Below are 23,910 nucleotides of genomic sequence, written 5' to 3'. Positions count from 1 at the left end.
GTGAAGTGCAGGTGAGGGGCCAGTAAATTGTTGACAGAAAATCATTTTAGACAGACAGATTTTGAAGGCTGTACATATCACTCCTGTATCTGCCACATGTTTCAGCATTCTCAAGATGAATCGCTTAACATTTTCAAATGTCTCCCAGTGTACACTTGGAAAGCATTTACGCAATCCTAAGTTATCACTTGGTTAGATTGCGGTAATACTCTTTACATAGGCATCTCTTCCCTCCTAAGAGGCTGCAGGAGTTTGAGAAGGAAACTGCCAAGCTAGTATTGAACCTTCCCCGCTGCACCTCTGAATACAACCATCTGCGCACTCTTCCCTGTCTCACCATCCACAAGAGCGCTCTTTTTAAATTTTGTTGCACTGTTAGGGCCCTCTACAATGTAGGCCCCCTTTAGCCCAGTAACAGAATTCAGTTCCATATTTTGACCATCCACCTCCAGTTTGCTTCTCTCTTACTTGCCTAGACCCATCGTATTCTCGGCACCAAAGCTGGAGGACAATGTTTCTCCTACCTTGCCCCTAATGCCTGGAACAAATGTCCATTACCCATTTGTTCCGCCAGCTCCTTACTCGTTTTCAGAAACTCAAAATGTGACTATTTTAATCATCTGTCTTCCCTAAACAATTGAACCCTTCAGATTTTTGCTAAAATATGCATGCACTGACAATTCAAACAACAAAATATAACAATATGCCTACTCATTGTGGTATTACAGAGTTTGGTTGTCCTCCACTGTTCCTGTCAATGCCTCAACATGGTGGAGAAAAGGAAAATTGAGGAGGAATGTTTCAAACTGAGAGCTTTAGGGTAGGGTAGAGGGCATTTAAAGGCGAGAAGACCTCTACGACAGTGGTGAATTGATCAGAAGCCAACAGACCCTGATACAGTTTATAAATGCCCTTCCTATGGGCCTGGACCACTAGTCTGCCTAAGCATGTAAAGCTACATGCGAAATGCAAATATGCTTTTCCTCTTCTGCCACCAGGGACTTTCTGTTTATTTGACACGTTAATTGCCGTAGTGGCTGGGACCTAAATGCAAAATTGCCAAGCACTAGCCCATCAGAAAATACACAATGAATAAGAATTCTCTCTCGCTTCTCTGTAGTGACACAAGAACATTTCTTTGAGCTACATTTACACTGTACATACACTAACCTACTACACACTACATACTAACCTAATAATCTCCTTTAATACTAAAAAACGAAGTAACTTTGTATGGTAATTGTGGTTGGGAGCGCAAGGTGCGCTGGAAGAATAAATGCGTGGACGTTGCAGCTCTTACCTCTGGGCTCGTGAGGAGAATCCACATTGGAAAAATGCAATTAAGGAGATAGTGTTAATCCAACCAGCAGCCATTTATTTCTTTTGCTTCCAAGTCCGCATTCACATTTTCCAGATGGAGCAGCAAATATTTTTTAGCAAAAAAAGAGGACTGCTGTCTTTTAAACTGCACAAACTTGACAGGCTCATTTTCTTTAAGATGGAGTCTGTGTCCTCACCTCAACAATTATTTCTGGAGCGTGGTCGTGTTGCTGTTGCAGGGACACCACGATTACCTTTCCATTTCATTTGACATGTAGGACCTGTTCCCTGAACGCATGCTGAATACCATTTAACCATTTGCTCCACTTAAAGGGTATACTTATTTTACTAAATGTTTTCTGCTTTCTTTGTCCTATGTTGCTGCAATGAAACACTATTTGTTTTGCACATTAGAGTAGGATGAAAAAAACGTTAATGTTCAATATTCCCTATCTCTTATACGTTCTCCTTTTGTATGTCTAGAATAAAGTTTTGTGATCGTACATCTGTTCATAACCATCCATTTCCAGCATCGATAAATCATTTTCCTGCAGGCTTCAAGGCTTGGCTATATTAACATCTTTGGGCTATTATGTAAATGGTGTATAATACTGTCTTCGTACAGTATAAGAAATGGTATTCCAAGTTACGGAGGAGTTCCTTGACCATATAGACCGAGTTCCATTCTAAGGTTGTGGCATAGCGAGGTGACTTGCAATATCCTTATAATGTACGGCAGGGGGTGCTTTAGTCCTTTGAATACATGGCCACACCACACTATAGCCTTTCTCACAAACCACTTAAATCCTCAGTGTGGTGCTTCTTCATATGAAAGCGATAGTAAACATGAATAATACACTTACCCCCAGATGCATCAAGCACCCATTCAGCGAATTCTAATTTGCGCAAAATACCGAATCGCAAATAGGAATAAAAATACCGAATCGCAAATAGGAATTCGCAAAATGGGATGCATAAAAAATTGCGATAAAAAAAGTGATTTGCAATCGGCCGCAATCGCCGAATGCAAATTTCCTAAAATCGCAGAATCTCCTTTCTTCCTACCTGAAATTGCGATTTTGCAATTACCGAAATCGCAAATTGCGATCTCGCAAATTGCGACATCGTAAAAACGGGAAGTTGCATTTTGAGCACAATGATGACATCACAACCAGGAAGTAGCCAGTTCCCTCACTCATTTTGAACACAGAGCTGGAAAGAGGAAGAGGCACAGCAGTGAGCTCCATTGTTGCGTGCTTATCTAGGTTCCTGATCGATACTGTGACCTTATGCCCCTATTCGGCTATAAATCCATTTATTCCCTATATTGGCATAACCGTTCAGGTGCGATTTTCTGAAAAGTCATCTCTGGCCTCACACGAACAGAGCCACATTCCAGCATGACTCTCTGCTACTTCCTTTGCGACCAATTAGTGCAATGACAGAGCAGCAGTCACTATCTGATATTCCTAGATAACACTCCGAGTTCTTCAACAAGATAAAAACTTAGCAAACCTGGAAATCCCCGCTTGCTATGTTTTGATTAGTAATGGAACTCTAATGAGCAACTGATAACTGTCACTTCCTAGTGACATCTTTAATTGACGTCTTATGTCCAGCAAACTTGCGTCAAACCCGGCACCTGTCAGGTATAAATATTACCAACGTTGCCTTAAGCAATGAGAGAGCTGTGAGCTGTGAGCTGCAAGCTACTGTTGCTGATGCCAGCTGCCTGCATGACCCTGTGTTGGTAAAAACTAGCACTCTGTCGCTGCAGCCTGCTATCCTGTGGTGGTGAAGCTGCTGATTACCATTATCGCCGCTACAGCGCGAACTATGGTGCAGTACGCTTGAGGAGCCGAGCAGCCGTCCTCTGCGAAGACATCCAGCCGATTCCAGCTGCCCGCGGACGCTGTCCCCCCTCCTTCCTCGACGCGCTGAAGAGAGCCGCTGCCTTTCTCGTGCAGAGAAATCCAGTCCCGGCGCTTCCGGTCTACCCTCGCAGGTGACTGGGATATCGAGAGAGACCCCTGAAGGAGATACCAATCCTCCATCATTCTATTCAGAGGTATGGTGTTGACTAAACCCTTAGACGAGAATTCTTGAAACAAACCTTGGCAAAACCAACTTAACTTAAAGCTACTTACTTACTCCCCTTTTCACGTGTTAGGCCTAGGTCAGGCACACTGGGGTAGGCTTAGTTAGAAGCACCAGTTGAGTACGTTAGCCAAATGTATATATGACTGTATATATGTTTTATTACTTTTAAACCATTGTATGGCTAAGAAACCATATCAATGCTTTTACAGTTCTATTTCGCAATACTTATCTTACTGTACGTACTTTTTATAATACCAATTATTGCAATTGTGGCAATACATTTCTCTTGTACGAGAAGAAAGACTGTTCAATAAATGTTAACCCTTTATTGACTAACGCCCGTCTCTCTATTCTCTACATCTCGTGAAAGTAAACTGCACCAGACTGACTGAGTGAAATCTATGTCTATTGTTTCACACGACCCTAGAGATTGACTCTTGATCTGAGGAGCAAAGTTGTCATGTTGCACGGTTGTTGGAAAACTGAATCCCTTCTTGTCTGTGCCAAGGAAGCTGATCACTTCCTATGCAGAGAAGAAAGTTTCCAGTGACCTCTGAGCTAGTTGGTAACACAACCCAATTAAGTTTAGCATAGTCAGTGGAGGCCTGGAATATCCGCAGTTCCATGTCGATACTACTGTTTATGTTATTCCAATGCGCAGGGCCTAGTGGGAAACTAGGAACTACACTACATGGCGCCCTAACGTTTGGTAAGGCGATAAACTAACGCAAGACTTATAGAGTAACTCAGTCGTGCATATTTCACACCCCTTTCTCCCGTAAATACTCCAATAGACGTCTGGAGTGGGTGAAAGGTTAAAATCCGCCCGACCTTAGTAGGAAGAGATTCCTATGTAAAGCTCTGGTTTATTCAACGTTGAAGGATACAGTGTTCCAAAATATTGTGCACCTAATCTTTGTCTCCTTGGAGACCTACTCTGCAAAACCTGCATTTATACAATGTCAGTAGAAGAAAACGGAACCACTGGGGCCGCAGCAGATGCGACTCAGCAAGGTCCCGAATACACAGACCCGGATGCTATTATCATCCCGGTCCACTTAAGAAGATCTATAACTTTAAAACTTATAGAGAACGGACTGACACCACAAGGTGGTACAGTAATTTTCGTGATAGAGGCTCACGAGTATCGGCAGACAGAGGTATTCTATTCATGGATAAACTTTCCAGCGGTAAACGCTAGAACAAAAGAGTTTCACTATTACAAAATAGAGGAACCTCCGGGAGAGTACGCTCCTTTCGAGGAGATTGAAATCCCACTTAAATTTCAAGAGCACCTGCTCTGGTTTAATGGCGCCCTAAAACATAATGATCACATAACTAGGCTCGGTCCACTAGGTAGACCAGGAGCCACGTGGCCGGTTCTAGCCAGCTACACACCACATCCTGTCATTGCAAGAATGTCTAGAGAAGAGCTGTTAGCACAGCTAAACACATTAATAAAAATACATAGGCAATTAGTCCAATATGTAATACGGACTGTAACAGTCCAGCCAGCTGTTAATACGCCACAGCTGACCCCTCATCAGGGGAACACAAATAAAATTACACCACAGAACATACAGTCATGTCTTGGTAAAACACCCGTAAAACGGGAACAAATTCCTTTCTGGTTAGCCCAGAAAATCACTCAAATAGAGGCAGTATTTCCTGATACTACCCCTATTGAGAAACACAGAATCTTGACCATCTGCCTTCCTATGGGAATCGCACCACACGTGGAGGACTGTGACACTTGGGGTACAGTCTTTGCTTCCATTTACACAAAAACACACGGTGTTCCGTCTATGGCGGTAATACCAGAAGTGCTAAAACAGATTCAAAATGAATTCGGTCCAGAGCCCTCTTTAAATCTAGGTATGAAATTACTGAAAGACTTCAAGCAGGTCACGGCTATATTATTAGCCAATATTAAAGGAGAAGCAGCATCTGTGGCGATTCGCCAGAAGTTGAGGGAAACAGATATAAAAGATCCTGTTGAGCTTGCAAAAATCATAGAAAAATGCTATGAAGAATTAGGTAGAGACAGCTTGGGTGGGAAACCAGTTAAGCCCCAACTGCTCGAAAATCCGGAAAAATTATTTAAAAATAATTTAAACACTCCTAAAAAGAGCTGGGATGGAAATAAACAATCCACTCCCAAGGAAAAAGTTTTCCAGTCCAGAGGAAGGTCTCCTCGACGGAGGGAGAGAACTCCGACTCGAGAACGCCAGTCTCCCCAACGGGAGCCCTCTGAGAAAAGATATAACCTTAGAAATAGGGATAATATAAAAAAACCTGATAGATATCAAAGTATTGATACACGTCCCTCTCGATCTTTTCCACAGAATTCGGAAAGAAGAGGACGGTCAGACCCAGGAGAGCACACCAAGTCCAAAGACAAGGAACCTGCTCAAAATAAGAAATCTCAATTTCAGAAAAAGAAGGTAGCCAGTATTAGAGTAATCAACCATGCCGAGAATACTGAGGACACAGTTGAAAAACGGGGAGTGGGCATTGACAATGTTGGACAGTGCAGCAGAGATCAGTATAGCGCGCAAGATCTTGATGAGTCATCTGGAGACAGTGGACACGAATGAATTCATTCAGGTTGAAACTGCCGACGCCAGACTTAGCGAGCCCCATAAAATATACGAAATAACATTGCGTATAGAGGGTGATAAGACTAGGAAAATTAAGGGTCTATTTTGGGATAAGCTCTCAAAAGGCTATGATATTCTGTTAGCTGAAAAAGATTGGCCCCCGGAGTTTGTCAGGGAGTGCCCTCGTGGCGAAGAAGTGATTATGCCTGCCTTCTCGAATCACATACCGATTCATAAAAAATATACATATGCAAGGAAATGGGCAGTAGCCCAGGCACCTGCATTATATAAAAATCATGTAGGATGGGATGAGGATTCTCCTCCTCACAAAATCCAACTAAAAAGTGAACCAACTGCCCAACGGCAGTATCCCATAAAGCAAGAAGCTAAAAAACAGGTCAGGGAGATCTTAGATCAACTTGAGTACCAGGGGGTGATTGAAACATGCACCTCTCAAATGAACAATCCTTTGTTTCCAGTCTCCAAGCCAGACAATTCATATCGTCTAGTTTTGGACTACAGACATCTTAATACATGTTGCAAAACTTTTGCAGTACAAAACTCGCATAGTGCAGCCCTAATGAATAACATAGTTAGGAAAAAATATAAAACGACATTAGACATTTCTAATGGTTTCTTTTGTCAAAACATTGCACCGGAAAGCAGATATTTGACCGCTTTCTCCGCATTTGGGTCACAGAAAAAATTCTGTCGACTCCCACAGGGGTTCAAGAACAGCCCAGGACTATTCTCAGCTAGGGTAACAGAGTTACTACAAATCTATGATGATGAAGCATTATCTTACGTAGATGATATTTATCTCACAGACGACGACTTGGATACTCACTTGAAAAGAGTGAACACCATTATACTTGGGTTCGCAGCAGAGGGTTACAAATTCAACTTTAAAAAGTCCCGAATTGCCCATCTGACAGTACTGTTCTTAGGGTACGAATTATCAAGTGAAGGGAAAAGCCTAGCGGACAACTTCTTAGAGAAGTGCGCTGTACTCCAAGCTCCAAAAACGCTGAAGAATTTACAATCAATACTAGGTTTTCTGAATTTCGGAAGAACTTACATACTAAATTACGCAGAGAGGGTTAAACCTCTCTACGAACTAATAAAACCTGATTTAAAACAAATCAATTGGACTCAAAAACACACAGAAATTTTGAGATCACTGCAAACAGACATGTTAGCAAAAACAAAATTAGATACACGTGACAACACACGTGATCTTGTAATCCGAGTCATCCCAGGAAGATGCGGATTCACATACCTAACCTCTAATGAGGGTGAAAAGGTACCAATAGCTTACAAATCACATTTGTACACAAAGGCTGAAATAAAATTCAGTTCAACGGAGAAAATTCTAACTGCGGTTCAGACTGCTGTAGCGAAAGAAAGGCCCCTAGCACAAGGTAAACGAATAATAATCGTAACACCCATACCGGCTTTAGAAGCGGTAACTAAAGCAAGCATTCCTAATGCTAAAGCTTTGCATCCGAGATGGATTCAGTGGGTTAATTCTCTTGCTGCAACAGACGTAGTTTACGAATTTGATCCTAACTTAAAAACACAGGAATTTTTACAATATGAATACGAATGTCCTCTGCCAATTGAAATCCTGCCTCTCGAAGAATACGGAAGTATTATATATACTGACGGATCAGCACAACCCGCAGTTGGGGGTAAGCAAGCTTACAGTGCTGCGTGCGCGATTGTAAAAGGTCGCTGGCACAAAGGAAAATTCAGACCACTGGTCACTAAAACTCAATCTCTAGGAGATTGCTCGGCTCAACGAGCTGAATTAGTAGCATTTAAGATGGCGCTAGAAAATACCGATCGCGAATTCCCCACACTAATAGTGTGCGATTCTTTTTATTGCGTACAATCTTATAATGAATACTTGCAGAATTGGGTGGAAAATGGTTTCAAAGATGCAAAAGGTGGCACAATAAAGCATAAAATGCTTTGGGAACAGGTAGTTCTTTTACAGAAAGAACTACAAAAGACTCACGTGATACATACACTGAGTCATCAACGTGATGGCGTTCACGTTGCAGGGAATTCATTGGCTGATGAAGCCGCGAAGGCAGCTGTGCAAACGGCTTCCGTAGCTGCGATAACTCGGTCACAAACAAAAATAGACAGCGATATTCTACAAGCTGTCAGTACGTCAGTAAAAAATGATAAGAAAACACTCCCAAAAGGCTTTCCTGAAAAGTACTTGTACTTAACGGATAAAAATAATGTTCCTTTTGCTCGAATCCCTGGAGTGGGGGATAGAGTAATTCCAAACAGGGAACACAGACTAGGACTAATCAAAGCGGCACACGAAGGGCTTGCTTCTGCACACGCTGGCGTTTCCGCAACAATATCACTATTAAAGCAGAGATATTGGTGGCCTCGCTTGAGAATACAAACTAAAAAGTATGTATTAGAATGCGACATATGCCAAAGGATAAAAGTATCAACAGTGAAACGACCAACGCAGACACCCCTTCTCATCTCGGATAAACCATTTGCATGCGTTTACCTGGACCACTGTGGTCCCCTACAAAGGGACGGCAACTATAGATATATCATGGTAGCAGTGGATTCCTGTACGAGGTTCATATGGATGTGGCCCCAGCGCTCGGCTGACGCTAGAACGGTTATAAAAGATTTGCGAGTCTTTATCGGCACATACGCAATTACCACGTTCCATTCTGACCAGGGTCCTGCTTTCAGCTCTCGAGCCTATAAGGAGGCCATGGCTAGCATGGGAATTGGGTTGCGGTATTCTTGTCCGTCGCACCCCGAAGGGAATAGTGTGGTAGAAAGAAAAAACCGTGACATAAAGCAATCTATAACAGCGAAGGTATTAGGTTCAGGCGCTGGGTGGGTCAAACATTTAATAAGTGTCCAGACTAGTCTTAACAACATGCCAAGAAATTCTCTAAAAGGTTTCAGCCCATACGAACTATTGTTCGGAATTAGAATGAACGTTCAGGACCTCGATAGTCAGATGTCAGTGGTACAAGAAGAAACAACGCAGTTTGATGTAAAAGACCGTTTGGCTGTTTTACAGGAACTGAATGAAACAAGAAAATCATTAAGCAACATAAAGTTAAAGCAACAGCCAAGTACCACTGACGAGGCACCACCCGCAACAGCCCCAGCAAGGCCTGTCTGGATTCCAAAGATTGGGGATCTAGTCAGAGAAAAGATCGCGGTTAAGAAGGAATTTGGGCCTTCTTACAGAAAAGCAGTACCTGTCTTAGCAGTCACCGGAACAAGATCAGTTGTGCTACCGCCCCTTGCTGGTAAAAAGGAGAACAGAGTCGTGTCTATCGATCTGGTAAAACCACAAGCATGTGGCCTATAATCAACAGTAGGCCCAGTGGACTCCCAAGAAACAACAGAATACCCAAACTTGCAACAATCCAAGAGGTTCAAACTGAAAGACTCATCACATTCGATCAGCCTGCAGTGCACAATGAAGGACTATGCAATAATGCCATGGAACTCTTGCCTCTTGAAACACAGATTGAAACAGTTCGTCAAGAAACAACACCAGTCTACACTAATGTGGCATCAGAAAGTGCTACCGAGAGACAGATTGAAAAAACAATCCCATCAATTGACAGAACTGCCTCTGGTTATTTCATCAACTTCGACAACTTCTCTAAAGATTTTAACGACCCCGAAGTGATGCCAGAAACAAAAAAGTCTTTTAAAGAAAAAGCAACGGAACTCTTTCATCAACTGAAGGAAATCTACTTAATTTCCCCTTGGCTAGAGTTCTGGTTTGGTCTAGGTGTATTTTTCCTCCTGCTTTGGCTCATCATGGTACTGTGTTTGGGAAAATTCATTGAAGGAAAATATATTACAATGGACACAGCAAGTCAGAACATCAACCTAGTCCTGAAACCACACAGATCATCCCACGTGAAGAAAAGAGAACTGTCAACAGTAAATGTCACAGCAATTCCAATACCTGGTGGGGTAGTATGGGAGAAAACAGACTACGAGATATATGGTCCGGTCGAAATCCTGAAGTATCCTCATCAACTAAAGGTTTCCTTAAGTGACTTTGTGACACCAAATACATTCTCTGATGATTGGGACTTTAACAGTATTAATGAGATGATGTCTGATTTAGTAATGTCAGCTAGATTCACAGATCATGATTATTTACAAGGTTCATCTAGTTATGAGCAGTTATTCTGTTTCACCCACTATGGGGATCATTACTTGCATAAATCTGCACAGCCTAGAAATGTTTTTATGTATAATCAATGGGAACATTGTTCTACACCACCTAAAAGCAGTTCTAAAGCATTTTTTGAGAAATTCAAATACTTCTCAGGGTTTAACACCAGTGATGCAGAAACGTTTTATTATAAACTGTTAGATAAAACAGGAATGAAAACAATGCTGACAAATTCTAAATTGATATATTCAGAAGCATTCTATGACAAAATGATGACATTTGGTTTTGATTATTGGAAAAATAATATTGAAACGAAAACAATTTGGGGTACAAAAGATTGGCAGGTGCAAGGCATAGAAGCACTATTTAGAACCTGCATGATACCAGAACAAATGTTATTTTTAAATGACACTGTACACCAAACATCTTGTCTTGGCCTAGCTAAGATCAAAGACCTTAAAACACCGTCTATTCCAAAGCCAATACCTGAGAATACAACAGCTGATATTGAGTTAGACGTGTCACAAATTTTAAATTTCAACAGAACAAATCCTGATTGGAAAAAGTGGTTAATCTGGCCTACAGACACAAATAGCTGCCAAGATAGATTCCTGAATAAAACACAGGGGTTAAAAATGACCAGATTAGACTCTAGATATTCCCAGAGACAACATCCAGGGATTATAACAACATACAGTGTAGGGAAACTCTGCCTTGAATGGCTAACTACATCCACACTAGCTGAAATTAAGCAACACTTGTCTTTGCTAAAAGATGGTGCTGATTTGCGCGATTTCATTCTTGGACCACGCAAACAGCGTCAAAAGCGTTTCATAGCGACCAGTATCTATGCTGCTTACAACGAGGCTTGGAAAGTAAAGCAAATTGAAACTGCTGAAAAAATACGAGAAATTGATCGTATTAATTTGGAGAAATCACTTTCTGTGGTAGACAATGGGTTAATGACTCTGTCTTCCAGAATATATTCGTTGGACAATATTGTATCCTCTGCCTTTGATGTGATAGACAGAGATTTGCTAATGTTACAACATGGCCAATCTCAATTACGCTCTATTATAGAATTAGGCTGGACGCTGCAAAATCTTCGTTCAGGCTATGTGCCTTGGCGTTTAATCAACACAACGTCATTATTTTCCAGTTTTAACCTTACTGATAAACAGATCAGTTTGGCACAGAAAGGAGCAGACTATACAATCCTGAGCATCGAAAAACTCGCGAGATTACCATTGACAATGTCAGAGAGTCCTGTCATTGAATGGATAATACACGGAATTATCACAATTCCGATAACAACTTTCCGATTTAAAAAGTGCCTTGAGTACATACCTGCTGGCCAATATGAACAATTGGGTAAGGGATATGTAAAATCCGAATGGAAATTACCATACACTCATTCTTGCTATAGTGACAGTGACAAAAATGTATTTCTTAGTGGTAACAACTGTAAACACTCACTAAGCGGTATACTTTTGTGTCAGGGTATTAATTTACACGGAGCATGTGATGGAAATTCAAACAACCTTTCATGCCACCAGCTAGTCACACCTGCAACTCAGATAGAGCCCTTCTTTATGCAACTCGCAAACGGGAGTTACATTCTTAGAACGGATCACAGATGTTGTGGCCTGACGCCAGGGAAAAGTTATCTAATACAAGTAACGTCCATGGTCAAATGTTGTATGCAAGCATTGTTCCCGAGCGGGCCTCCAGACATAGTGACTCCCCTCTGGCCTCGTCTGAATCTCTATTCTACACGAATTGATACATTAAGCAAAATGAAATCTGTGCTTTTACAGACAACAGTGCCTATAACGTCATCTAAAGAGACGTATGATCTTCTAGTCGCAAGGACGGCTACTGAAGTTCATGACCTTTTATCAACAAATTGCCCCGTGCATTTCGTAGAAATGTTCAGCCAACTCCTTAACATGTCTAGTGCAACAAGCATCCCAGGCATATTTAAGACAGTCTTTACGGGACTGCTAACACCCTTCCAGGCAATTTTGGGAATCTTTCCTAATTTTGTGCACTCCATTTTTGGCGGCATTCCACTATTTTTGGGACTCGTTGCAGGGATTCTATTTTTGATCCTTCTGCTACATTATGGCAAGCCTCGCCTCAGACATAGCTCCCATGGGAATGGAAGAGACAATCCTAGCAATGCGCTACAGGGACAGGATAACTAACGTCCTCGGATTGGCCAGGCTGAGAGATCTAAACATGACCTGGTTCCTTTCATTCAGACCGATATGGCAAAATTGCATTTTACCTGTGCTACGGTGTATGCTTTGCGGCGATGAATGCGTGTTGGACATCTGTCTTTCACTTCCATCAGCAGTACCAATGGACGTCGATACTTTGCTCAGTCCAATAACGGCTCACGCATTGTGTTGTCCCCAGCGGCTACCAATCCTGATGACGGCATTTGTGGAGACTCCTGTACTACAGCCAAGTGGTATCAGTGGAGCAAGTGACAAAAGCAACATCATCCAGGTACAACGTTCTGTGAGCATTGCTGGTCCTGCCTTCGATGACAGCAATCATTCTCACACCTGCCAAGTTACAGCGCTATCTAATTTGGTTGAACTATCACCTGAATTTGTAGACCAATTCTTTGAGAGCCTGTCTGATACGATGTTCTCACCCACAGAGAAACAATAACTTTTGAAAAGCTTTCCGACACACAGCGTTCCCATGAACTCTGAATTCGGCCTTCAGTTTTGATCAACAAAAACTGCCAGGAGCTTTGGAAATCTATTTTCTTTGAATTGGACAATTTTTTTAATATTGACCCTTTTTTGGCACGAACAATTCTTTGCTTAACGTAAAAACTATTCTTAGAGAACAGAAGCTTCACACTTCTATTTCTAAACACATCTAGAGACATAACAACATAACACCAGCCTCTAGCACTCATGTTATTACAATGCATTTTTATGTGATGATTTATCTCGCCTTTCTTCTGTCAGAGATACTTCATGTGTAATTCCTTTTGCATAATCGTTCATTGACTTCATATGCAGTAATTTTTTGAATGATTAATATGCTTTAAAAAACGTACAGTACCTAAATTCCATGTATTACAAGTACGCCTATTTCGAATGCATTTATGTATTTTGGGGTGGGCAATGTTACACATACATCTAATTGCTTTAGTTTTAGTAATTTTGATGGACATGAAAACGTGGAGTGGGTGTTGCGTGCTTATCTAGGTTCCTGATCGATACTGTGACCTTATGCCCCTATTCGGCTATAAATCCATTTATTCCCTATATTGGCATAACCGTTCAAGTGCGATTTTCTGAAAAGTCATCTCTGGCCTCACACGAACAGAGCCACATTCCAGCATGACTCTCTGCTACTTCCTTTGCGACCAATTAGTGCAATGACAGAGCAGCAGTCACTATCTGATATTCCTAGATAACACTCCGAGTTCTTCAACAAGATAAAAACTTAGCAAACCTGGAAATCCCCGCTTGCTATGTTTTGATTAGTAATGGAACTCTAATGAGCAACTGATAACTGTCACTTCCTAGTGACATCTTTAATTGACGTCTTATGTCCAGCAAACTTGCGTCAAACCCGGCACCTGTCAGGTATAAATATTACCAACGTTGCCTTAAGCAATGAGAGAGCTGTGAGCTGTGAGCTGCAAGCTACTGTTGCTGATGCCAGCTGCCTGCATGACCCTGTGTTGGTAAAAACTAGCACTCTGTCGCTGCAGCCTGCTATCCTGTGGTGGTGAAGCTGCTGATTACCATTATCGCCGCTACAGCGCGAACTATGGTGCAGTACGCTTGAGGAGCCGAGCAGCCGTCCTCTGCGAAGACATCCAGCCGATTCCAGCTGCCCGCGGACGCTGTCCCCCCTCCTTCCTCGACGCGCTGAAGAGAGCCGCTGCCTTTCTCGTGCAGAGAAATCCAGTCCCGGCGCTTCCGGTCTACCCTCGCAGGTGACTGGGATATCGAGAGAGACCCCTGAAGGAGATACCAATCCTCCATCATTCTATTCAGAGGTATGGTGTTGACTAAACCCTTAGACGAGAATTCTTGAAACAAACCTTGGCAAAACCAACTTAACTTAAAGCTACTTACTTACTCCCCTTTTCACGTGTTAGGCCTAGGTCAGGCACACTGGGGTAGGCTTAGTTAGAAGCACCAGTTGAGTACGTTAGCCAAATGTATATATGACTGTATATATGTTTTATTACTTTTAAACCATTGTATGGCTAAGAAACCATATCAATGCTTTTACAGTTCTATTTCGCAATACTTATCTTACTGTACGTACTTTTTATAATACCAATTATTGCAATTGTGGCAATACATTTCTCTTGTACGAGAAGAAAGACTGTTCAATAAATGTTAACCCTTTATTGACTAACGCCCGTCTCTCTATTCTCTACATCTCGTGAAAGTAAACTGCACCAGACTGACTGAGTGAAATCTATGTCTATTGTTTCACACGACCCTAGAGATTGACTCTTGATCTGAGGAGCAAAGTTGTCATGTTGCACGGTTGTTGGAAAACTGAATCCCTTCTTGTCTGTGCCAAGGAAGCTGATCACTTCCTATGCAGAGAAGAAAGTTTCCAGTGACCTCTGAGCTAGTTGGTAACACAACCCAATTAAGTTTAGCATAGTCAGTGGAGGCCTGGAATATCCGCAGTTCCACGTCGATACTACTGTTTATGTTATTCCAATGCGCAGGGCCTAGTGGGAAACTAGGAACTACACTACACCATCAGACACACCCTACAGCCCCACTACACGACATACATCAAACTCCAGAATGTCCCAGGATGCAGCAGGAGCCAGTGCAACTGGCAGGAAGCGAAAAATAAAATTGTCAGAACAGGAGCTGGAGTTTCTGATCCAGGGAGTCAGCAGGGACCATGATCGCCTCTTTCGGAAGAAATCTATGAAGTTGCCTCAAGCAGACAAGAGTCGCATTTGGCAACGCATCAGGGCAAAGGTGAACTCTGTGGGAGTGACCCAGCACTCAATTGATGAGCTAAAGAAGAGGTGGTATGACCTCAGAGGCCGTGCAAAAGAACGCATAGCAGAGAGGCTGGGGGAGCAACATGCCATGGGAGGAGGAGAGCCCACAGTTGCGGCCCACACTCCACTTGAGGACCTTGTGGAGGATACCATAAACACAGCAGCCTGCGTGGGGGTCATCCGGCTGGACACCTCCCGACCCACACAACAATCCCAAGGTAAGAGCCATGCAACTGCAACCCTGTCCCCTAACAATGCCCATGCCCCCAGAGCTAGACATTTGATAACCCCAGTAATGCAGGCCATGCACATCAGAAACACCATATTGTATTGTGGAACCTGTATTGTGACAATAGTTCCCTGATAGCCACACACAGCCAGACCTGTCAAGTGAAACATATCCCTAAATCCAGTCAGGGAATGCAAGCCTGCATGCATGTTGCAACATCCCATATGCAAGAATCATATCATTACTCATGCACCCATTTACATAACAGGTACTGCAGAACAACCCAGCACAGACAGCGAGGCTCTCCAAATTGAGGAGAACCCTGAGGACACCGAGGGAGAGAGCAATCCTGCCCCACGACCTGGACCATCACAACCACCAGCTCCAGTACCACCACCTCCCCATGCGGACAGGGCCACCCCTCCAGCCACAGGAGGACAGCAACCACCCCATGTGACACCCATGACAGTGGTACAGGCCACACCACCACCCAGGAGGCAGACACGGCGCACAGCCACTTTGCGGTCGCAGTCCAGCGGCCTGATGAGGCAGCAGCGCAACGTGGCAACACGCGCTGGCAGGGGGCATCATGTCCAAGATCCAGGGCTGGGTATAGAATGCCGGATGCTAGCTGTCCACCAAAAGCAGGCACTGCACATGGCAGCCATGCAGCTGTAGCTTTATAAGACTGCGCGCAATGTGAGCCAGCTCCCGGAAAGCGTGCAGGTGTTGACGGCTACAGTCAGGGATAACAGCCAAATCATGGTGTCACAGCAGGACAGCACCCGTCGCCGCCACCGCCAGCTGCTAACCCGGCTGTCAGCATATACCAGATCAAACCACCAGATCGGTAATGCGACCTCCCAACTTTCACGCCGGTCCCTGGCGATGCAAATTCAGATGGTGCAATGCTGCCAGGATGTTGCTAGGGCGTTGGAACAGGTCACAACCGCTGTCCAGAATCAGCAGGCGTGTGGCCATGGCCATGCAGGGGGGGGGATGATGCCAGTGAGGGCACATCCAATCTGAGCAGCCTGTCCGTGCCGGTGGTAACCGAACGCCGCCGCAGCACCAGGCCCAGTGCAGCTTCACGGACCAATACTGGCGAGGAGGATGTGGAGAGGCGACTGGGTGCGTCCGGCCGGAGGCGCCCGTGATTGCATGTACTCTAGCAACTGTGCCATGCTGATATGACTAGCATGCCTGCTTCGCTATCATGGGGCTGTTTGAGGAAATACAGTTTTCATGTATTGTGAAAAAAAGTATAATAATAATAAGAATTTATTTCAAACGTGAATCCGACTCATGTCATTATTTCATTTGGCATGCATGAGTGCAGTGTTGTGTGAGGGGTATGGGTGCACAAGAAATAGTTCATTGTGATGTTAATGCGGCGCCTGTGTCCTTCTGCAGGATTCACGCTGCGTGCATGATGCTCATGTGCAGGTGGGCGGTTGTCCCCCTCCGACTCACTGCCAGAGATCTCCACAGGTATTCTCCGCTTGGTAGCAATATTGTGGAGTATGGCACACCCGGCCACGATGCGGCAGCAGACCTCAGGATGGTATTTGAGGGCCCCACCAGTCTTATGTAAGATGCGGAATCGGCTCTTTAACAGCCCAAATGTCCGTTCAATGCAATTTCTAGTGCGAATATGTGCAGCATTGTAACGCCATTCCTGTGGTGTGGCAGGGTTGAGGTATGGGGTGAGGAGGTACTCACGGAGGCCGTAGGCGCTGTCACCTGAAGGAAAGGAGCAGAGGGTTAGTGCCTGTTATGCGCAGCTACATGGTCTCGACGTACTGTATGTGGGCCTGTGTACTTACCTAGGAAGTGTCCTTCGCCAAAGTCACCCCTGGCCAAGCGGGTGTGTATGCCACTGTGCCGGAAGATGAAGGAATCATGCGTGCTTCCCGGGTATTGGGCCACTATGTCAGTGATGATTGTCTTTGCATTGCAGACCATCTGGATGTTCAGTGAGTGGTATGACTTGCGGTTCCGGTACATGTACTCTGTCTCAGCGGCTGGGCAGATGTGGATGTGGGTACAGTCAATGCATCCAATTACATGGGGAAATTGTGCGATGTTGTAGAAAGCAAGCTTTGTTTGATTTAAGTCCTGTTGGGTGGTTGGGAAGGTTATGTAGTGGTGTATCCGGGTCAGCATGGCGTCCAGGAAACACTAGGCAGCGTGACAGTGTGCTCTGGGAGATCCCCCCTGCATATGCAACTATCCCCTGGAAGCTTCCGGAGGTCAAGAGGTGCAGGCAGCGCAGGACCTGGACATGGGTGGGCACGGCATTGGTCCTCCTTGTTGGGTGCTGCATCAGGGGGTCAAGGTCTCTGATGAGCTTGTGAATCATTGCCCCATTTAGCCTGTATTTGGAGTATATCTCCTCTTCAGTCTGGCCCAGGAGTGTTATCCGCAGCCGGAAGATGCGCTCCTGAATCCTGCGTTGGTTCCGGGCTGCACGCTGGAGCTTCAGCCGCCTTGCCACGATGTATAGACCTGGCATTGTGAATGTACTCATGCTGCTACTGTGTCTCCTTAAGTGTGTTTGTTTTGCTCCGCCCATTGTTTCTGTTTGAATTTATTTTTTTTGTTCCCAATTGAACTTCATGGTTACCACCTGGTTTGACTTCTCGTTAAATTACGACTCGCATTTAGCGATTTAGTTTTTTTTCTCGCAATTTGCGATGTTTGATGAATTGTATTTGCGACTTATTTGCGAATTCGCAGAATTAGTGAAAAATCACTATTATAGATTCGCTAAGGGGGGTCCACATTGATTCTGTGAATTTGTGTTTGCGAATTCGCAATTTGGCGGGTTTTTGCTTCCTTAATTGCGGAAGCGGAAATTGCGAGCGTAATTGCTGTTTCGCAGCTATTACGATCGCAATTTCGGTTGATGAATCTATGCCTTAGAAACTCTAGTGCAAAATTGAACACATCAAAAACAAGTTAAAAATGTGTTGCAAAATATATTAGAATCAGTTTAATGCATCTTATTTAAAAGAACACTGTAGCTCAGAATATGTAGAAGCATGCCAGAGATTTTGTCATTAATATATTTACCTAAAGCATGGAAAAAAAATAAACATGTTGCCATAAATGTCTCTTTTCTGCTGGTCACTGTTCATCTAGAAAACAACAGAAGAAGAAAAAGCTATATTATTATTATTTTTTTTTTTAAACTACATCTTTAATTATGCTCTATGACATGCCTTTTCGTTCAGCTACTGGCTCCAGCAACAGGCATTATGACGGCTGAACTCAACTAAAATAAGTTATTATAGTTGAGCATCTATTCCATTTCTTTTTTTACAGGCGACTATGGACGTTACAAGTTGCCTGTAGTAAGTAGTTTTAAGCCAGGCCTTTTGTACAGGGATTGTCGGCCAGGTATAATAATAAAGACACTTCATAATCATATTTGTTATTTCTGCACAAATGCAGGAAAATTAAAATAGCCGAAGTTACCCTGTGCTGACCTCATCCTTAGAAGCAGGTCCCCACTGTCAGCTAAAACCCACATCTGCGGTTTCCTTTTTGTAATTATTTTCAGACGTGTGACATAACAGGTGGTCTTTATGCTGAGAACATAATTGTAGCCCTATTGTGTGAAGATAAGTGTTAGTTTGGGACCACAGTCAGACTTCAGGTCAGCTAAAGGACAGTTGTGTTTTCACTTTGCATTTGCTTAACTGCTGACATAGTTTCCTCTTCTTTCTCTCTCTGCAGCCGTCCTCAGAAGGTATGCCTATGTCCATTCCTGCCGGTGCATCCGCTGAGTGTCTCCACTTGCCTGTATATAGTTCAGCACCCAGCTGAGGTAAGAAAAGCCATTGGAAGGGCACAGGTTCAAACTGGTCCTTACAGCTTAGTATGCAAAAAAGTAAAAAGGAACTCATTTTGCCAGTAAATATTTCTTTAAACACTGTGGGTCCGATTCACAAACTTCGTTTTGTAGTATGGAAATTAGTACTACAGTAGTACTACTTACTACAAAATGCACTTCACAAACCTGCAAGTGTGGACCTCCACCTCTCTTATCTTTTCTGTTGGGAGATTTAGTAGTAAATATGGAAGGGACCGGGGAGTGGCTGGAAAAAAGTGCATACCTACTACTAAATGGGAGGGGCTTAGGAAGGATTGTGAACGGATTTAAGTGAAGGAAATGCTGAAGAGTAAGCCTATTGCTATTCACAAACTATTCTTCTAAAATTGCTAAAGCCAAAAAAGACTCAAACAGTAGTAAATGTATTCCAGCTGAGAGTTTGAGTAAATTCATCACCACTCTTGGCCAACCACTGGTACTGCAATACCCTTCCATAGAAAATAATAGAGGTAGAGACTTAAAATAACACCCATAACACCCATAGGAAATAATGTTACATTTAATTATTTAAGCAGTTAACAACATAAAAAAATGTAATTTAATGTTAGAATACATATCTAAAAATAAAACCTACTATTTCATTTTAAAATACTTTAATAAGCTCTTTTTAGTTAAAAAATGAATGTAACATTAATTTTTATTGAAATTTAACTAAATTAATTTGGATTAATTTTGTACGTCACTTTTAATGGTGTTGAATGCATAGCTAAAATATATATTTTTTACTTAAGGTCGAAAGTATCATTTTAATTTAAACTTCAGAAAAAAAATTGTACTTTAATACATTCAAAATATCTGCATTTTAAATTGCAATTAAGTTTCTAGTGCTGTAGCATTTTTAAAATTTTGTTTTACATTTAAAATAAATATATAACATTAATTTACATTAATATTAAACCTTGAAAATATTTGTACTATTTTTGTCAAGTTTAATAAACTTATAGAATTTTCCTTGTACTTTACCATAGGAGAGCCCTACCAGTGGGACATATATTTGGTTCCGGTAAAACATAGAGAGTTAATTCCATTTTAAGATAATGTGTAAAAAAAATGTTTTGATTAAATAGTATTGTAAATTTACGTGGCTACGGTAGGACCGAGAATCCCAGGTGTTCTGTATCCCAATGGACTTTTATGGCTATTCAGTGATATAGGGTTTAGGCAGTGATGACCCTCTGGCTACTCCTTATTACCAATAGCTATATTCCGCAGCCAGAGCTGCTTTCCCAAATTTTCATAAACCCCAACAAAACTCACACTCCTCACCAAATATATCCAGCTCTGAAATCATGATTCATAGACGTCCCTTTGACTGCTCGGTGGAAATAGGAGAGAGATCTAGGAACTCCTATAGTGACTAAGCTCTAGATGCACTGCTGTTCCCAAATTAAGCATGTGCTGAAACACTTTAAGTGATTGATTGAAAAGTTTATTGTATAGTTAATTAAAACCATTACAAAAATACAAATATGATAATATGCTAAAACACAGAAAATGTACACTAATGTGAGAGTAATAAAATTTAAAAATGGAGGTAAAAGCAAATGTCTTTCTGGGGTAAAGAATAGCAGTTCCAAGTTCAAGATTTTGCCAATGTTCTTTGCTTTTTCTCAAAATATTCAATAAATTTGATTGATCTACAAATGAATTGCGGGTCTGTGGTGCATAATGTTTGTATAATCGCGGACCTGCAGGTACGTATTCCATACTGCTTGAACTTGGCTTTCAACCAATTCCGACGTTCCTGTATAAGAGCCGGGCAGATGCAAATCAGGTGGATAAAGTCTTGCCTTGCTGCACCGCATAGCCCGCACCCTTCACTTTCTTGGAACTTCCACTTAGGATGCTCGGCATTAGTTGGGAGACTACCCAGCCTTATATTAAGGTATTTGCGTTTGATATAGGGCGAAAAGGCCAGGTCCAGGAAGTGCGCCGGCACTAGTTTTTTATATGATTGGATTGTCATCCAGGCATGTGACCGGAGACTGAAAGCTATTTTGTCGTCCAACAATGAGTGTTTAATGGCTGCCTTCCTGACCACCTGTTTGAATGAAGGTACTTGGAGCTTGGATTCCCAGAGTCCAGCCAGATTTGTTGATTCTATTGACATTTTAAGGTACTTGGCATAGTTTGAGTTTGGACATTTGATGATGGTTTCCCACATAGCACGATAGATCATGATCTCTTGGTGCATCCAGACATTGTACCAGAAGTTTATGGTCTCATACTTCCTCAGCAGTACTTGAGATTTCAGGCCAAGTTCCAGTCTTACCTGGGCCGGGGATGCTTTACTTGGTAGCACGAAGACACGCTTATAAATTTTCATTTGCACTTTATCCAAAAGTTGTGCGCTCTTGCCATGGTGCAATACACTCCCGTAAACTATTGTTGGAATTAGTTTAGCTTTCATTATTGTTAACAGTGGTGAGACCAAAGGACCTTTGAGTTCGGTTGCTAAGCTCATAAAGGCGTGCATTAGGGCCGTGCCCTTCTTTTCCATGCTGTTGAATTGTGCCTGGAAATTAAGACGCTTATCCAGCAGTATCCGGGGATACTTGTAACTTCCAACCGCTTCCAATTTGACATTGTCTATTGTAAAGGTTGGTGGTGGTTTATGGCGTCGGGTTATGACCATGGTTTTTGTTTTCGCGCTATTTATTTCTATCATGTTCTGTTTTGTGTAGCGGGTCAGCTCCTGTAGTAGCCGATGCAGGCCTATTCGAGTCTGACTTAACAGGACCACATCATCGGCATAGGATAGGTGTGTTACACGAAGCGTGCCCAACCGAGGAGGATGGGCGTTGATCAGATCAAGGCTTGCTGTTAAGTCGGCCATGAATAAATTGAAGAGGTGGGGAGCCAGCACACAACCTTGCTTCAACCCATCAAAGGTGTGTATCTTCCTGGTTAGCCTTTGCCCATTATTGATTTTTACCTGCGTCCAAGTGTTACTATACAGGTCGATGATCAGCATTAGGATTGACTCCGGCAGACCCTGCTTTTTCAATTTGGCCCAGAGCAAATTCCTATTAACACGGTCGAAGGCCGCTTTAAAGTCGACAAAACAGGTATATAGTTCCCGGTGATTAAGTAGACTGCTTCCGCCAATCAGGCACAGCGTCATTGCATTAGCCATTGTACCAGTTCCGCGGCGAAACCCTGTCTGATTTAACGGGATCTTGCTGTTCATGTCCGACCACTGTGTTAGATCAGCTAGCACCAAGGATGCATAGTATTTTGCCTCTGCATCAATCAGGGAAATTAAGCGGTAATTTGTTGGATTTTTTGCGATCTCCGCCTTTATAGATGGGGTTGATGATGGCACCCCTCCAACTTTCCGGGACCCGACCAGAGTTGCTAATTGTCCGGAATAGGAGGTTAAATTTGCATGCCCAGAATTCAGGGTCCTCTTTATAGATCGCCTGCGGGATGCCATTTGGCCCTGGAGCACTCTCTTGCTTGCCTTTCTTAATTATAGAACATATTCGGTGATCGTCAGCTGACCACATTGATTGGTCCAAGCCCTCTACGCAGTTGGGCGTGACACTGGGACTGGAAAAAGGTTTACTTTCGTTGACCCTATGTCTTGTAGTTTCGGGTACCTTTGTAGTCATCATGGCCTGGAGCTCCACTGGTTTTACCGCGAATGTGTCGACTATATGTTGGACCCAGGCGTTTTCCGGGACACATGTCATGCTTATGGGTTGTGCTGCTCTGTTGATTGAGTTGATTTGCATCCAGAACGCCCTGGAGTCTGAATGTGGCCAAAACAGTAACAAAAATGTGTTAAATAAAAAATGTTTTTTTTAAAAGTTATTTTTGTCATCAATTAAAATTATTTATATTCGAACTATTTCAAATAACTTACTTTAATTTGACTTTATATCCTGCGGTTTTATTTTAAGTTCCTACATCTCTTATTTTCTGTGCAGGGAGGTTGTAGTATCAGTGGCTGGCATGTGTGGAGCTATACTCTCTACTGCGCCTCTGTGGCTGTAGTAACCTTTTGCTCTTAAATTTGGCTCCACCCCCTGTTTCAGGAGGTGGAAACACGCAAGTCTACACTTTTGAATAACTTTGCACTTAGATTTTGTGAATAGGTCAAGTTACTAAAGTTGTTCAAAAGTGTAAGAGTAATTTTACCGAGTACATGTGTAGATTTACCTTTGTGAATAGGACCCATTCACTCTAGCTAGAATTGTATTGTATTGCAACATTTATATAGCTCTTACTACCCTTATGTGGGACACTGATGCCCATGAATAATAAATATACATCCATATATGTAATACAATCAGCAACATGCAATAAAACACTTAATATGAAATATAGAAAAAAGGCAATGAATTAAATGAAGCTGGTTTACACACAATAGTTTTTTTTATTTTTTAGAATCAATCATTTTTATTAAGCGGGTCACGGTAAAGATAAACACAGCTGTTCTGCCTACATCCCAAGGCCGGCAGTACGAAGTGCCTACGATGATACGCAGCTTTCTGGCCAACAACCCGGGAGCTGGCCGCATGGGGAGCAATTACTCATTGC

General features: G+C 42.7%; 1 protein-coding gene across 1 annotated transcript in view; it reads left to right on the top strand.

Moving 5' to 3' along the window:
* The window catches only part of DTWD2 (DTW motif tRNA-uridine aminocarboxypropyltransferase 2), a 395,786-nt gene that overhangs the window by 258,636 nt on the left and 113,240 nt on the right, over positions 1-23,910 (top strand). The window contains exon 3 of the mRNA XM_086963026.1: positions 19,209-19,299. Within this exon, the coding sequence (XP_086819152.1) occupies positions 19,209-19,299 (91 nt within the window). The remainder of the gene's footprint in view (positions 1-19,208; positions 19,300-23,910) is intronic.

The sequence above is a fragment of the Lissotriton vulgaris genome, chromosome 3_1 (genome assembly GCF_964263255.1).
Source record: "Lissotriton vulgaris chromosome 3_1, aLisVul1.2, whole genome shotgun sequence".
In the NCBI taxonomy this organism is placed as follows: domain Eukaryota; kingdom Metazoa; phylum Chordata; class Amphibia; order Caudata; family Salamandridae; genus Lissotriton; species Lissotriton vulgaris.
The sequence above is the reverse complement of the archived record's forward strand: the minus strand, read 5'-3'. Positions and strand labels throughout refer to the sequence as shown.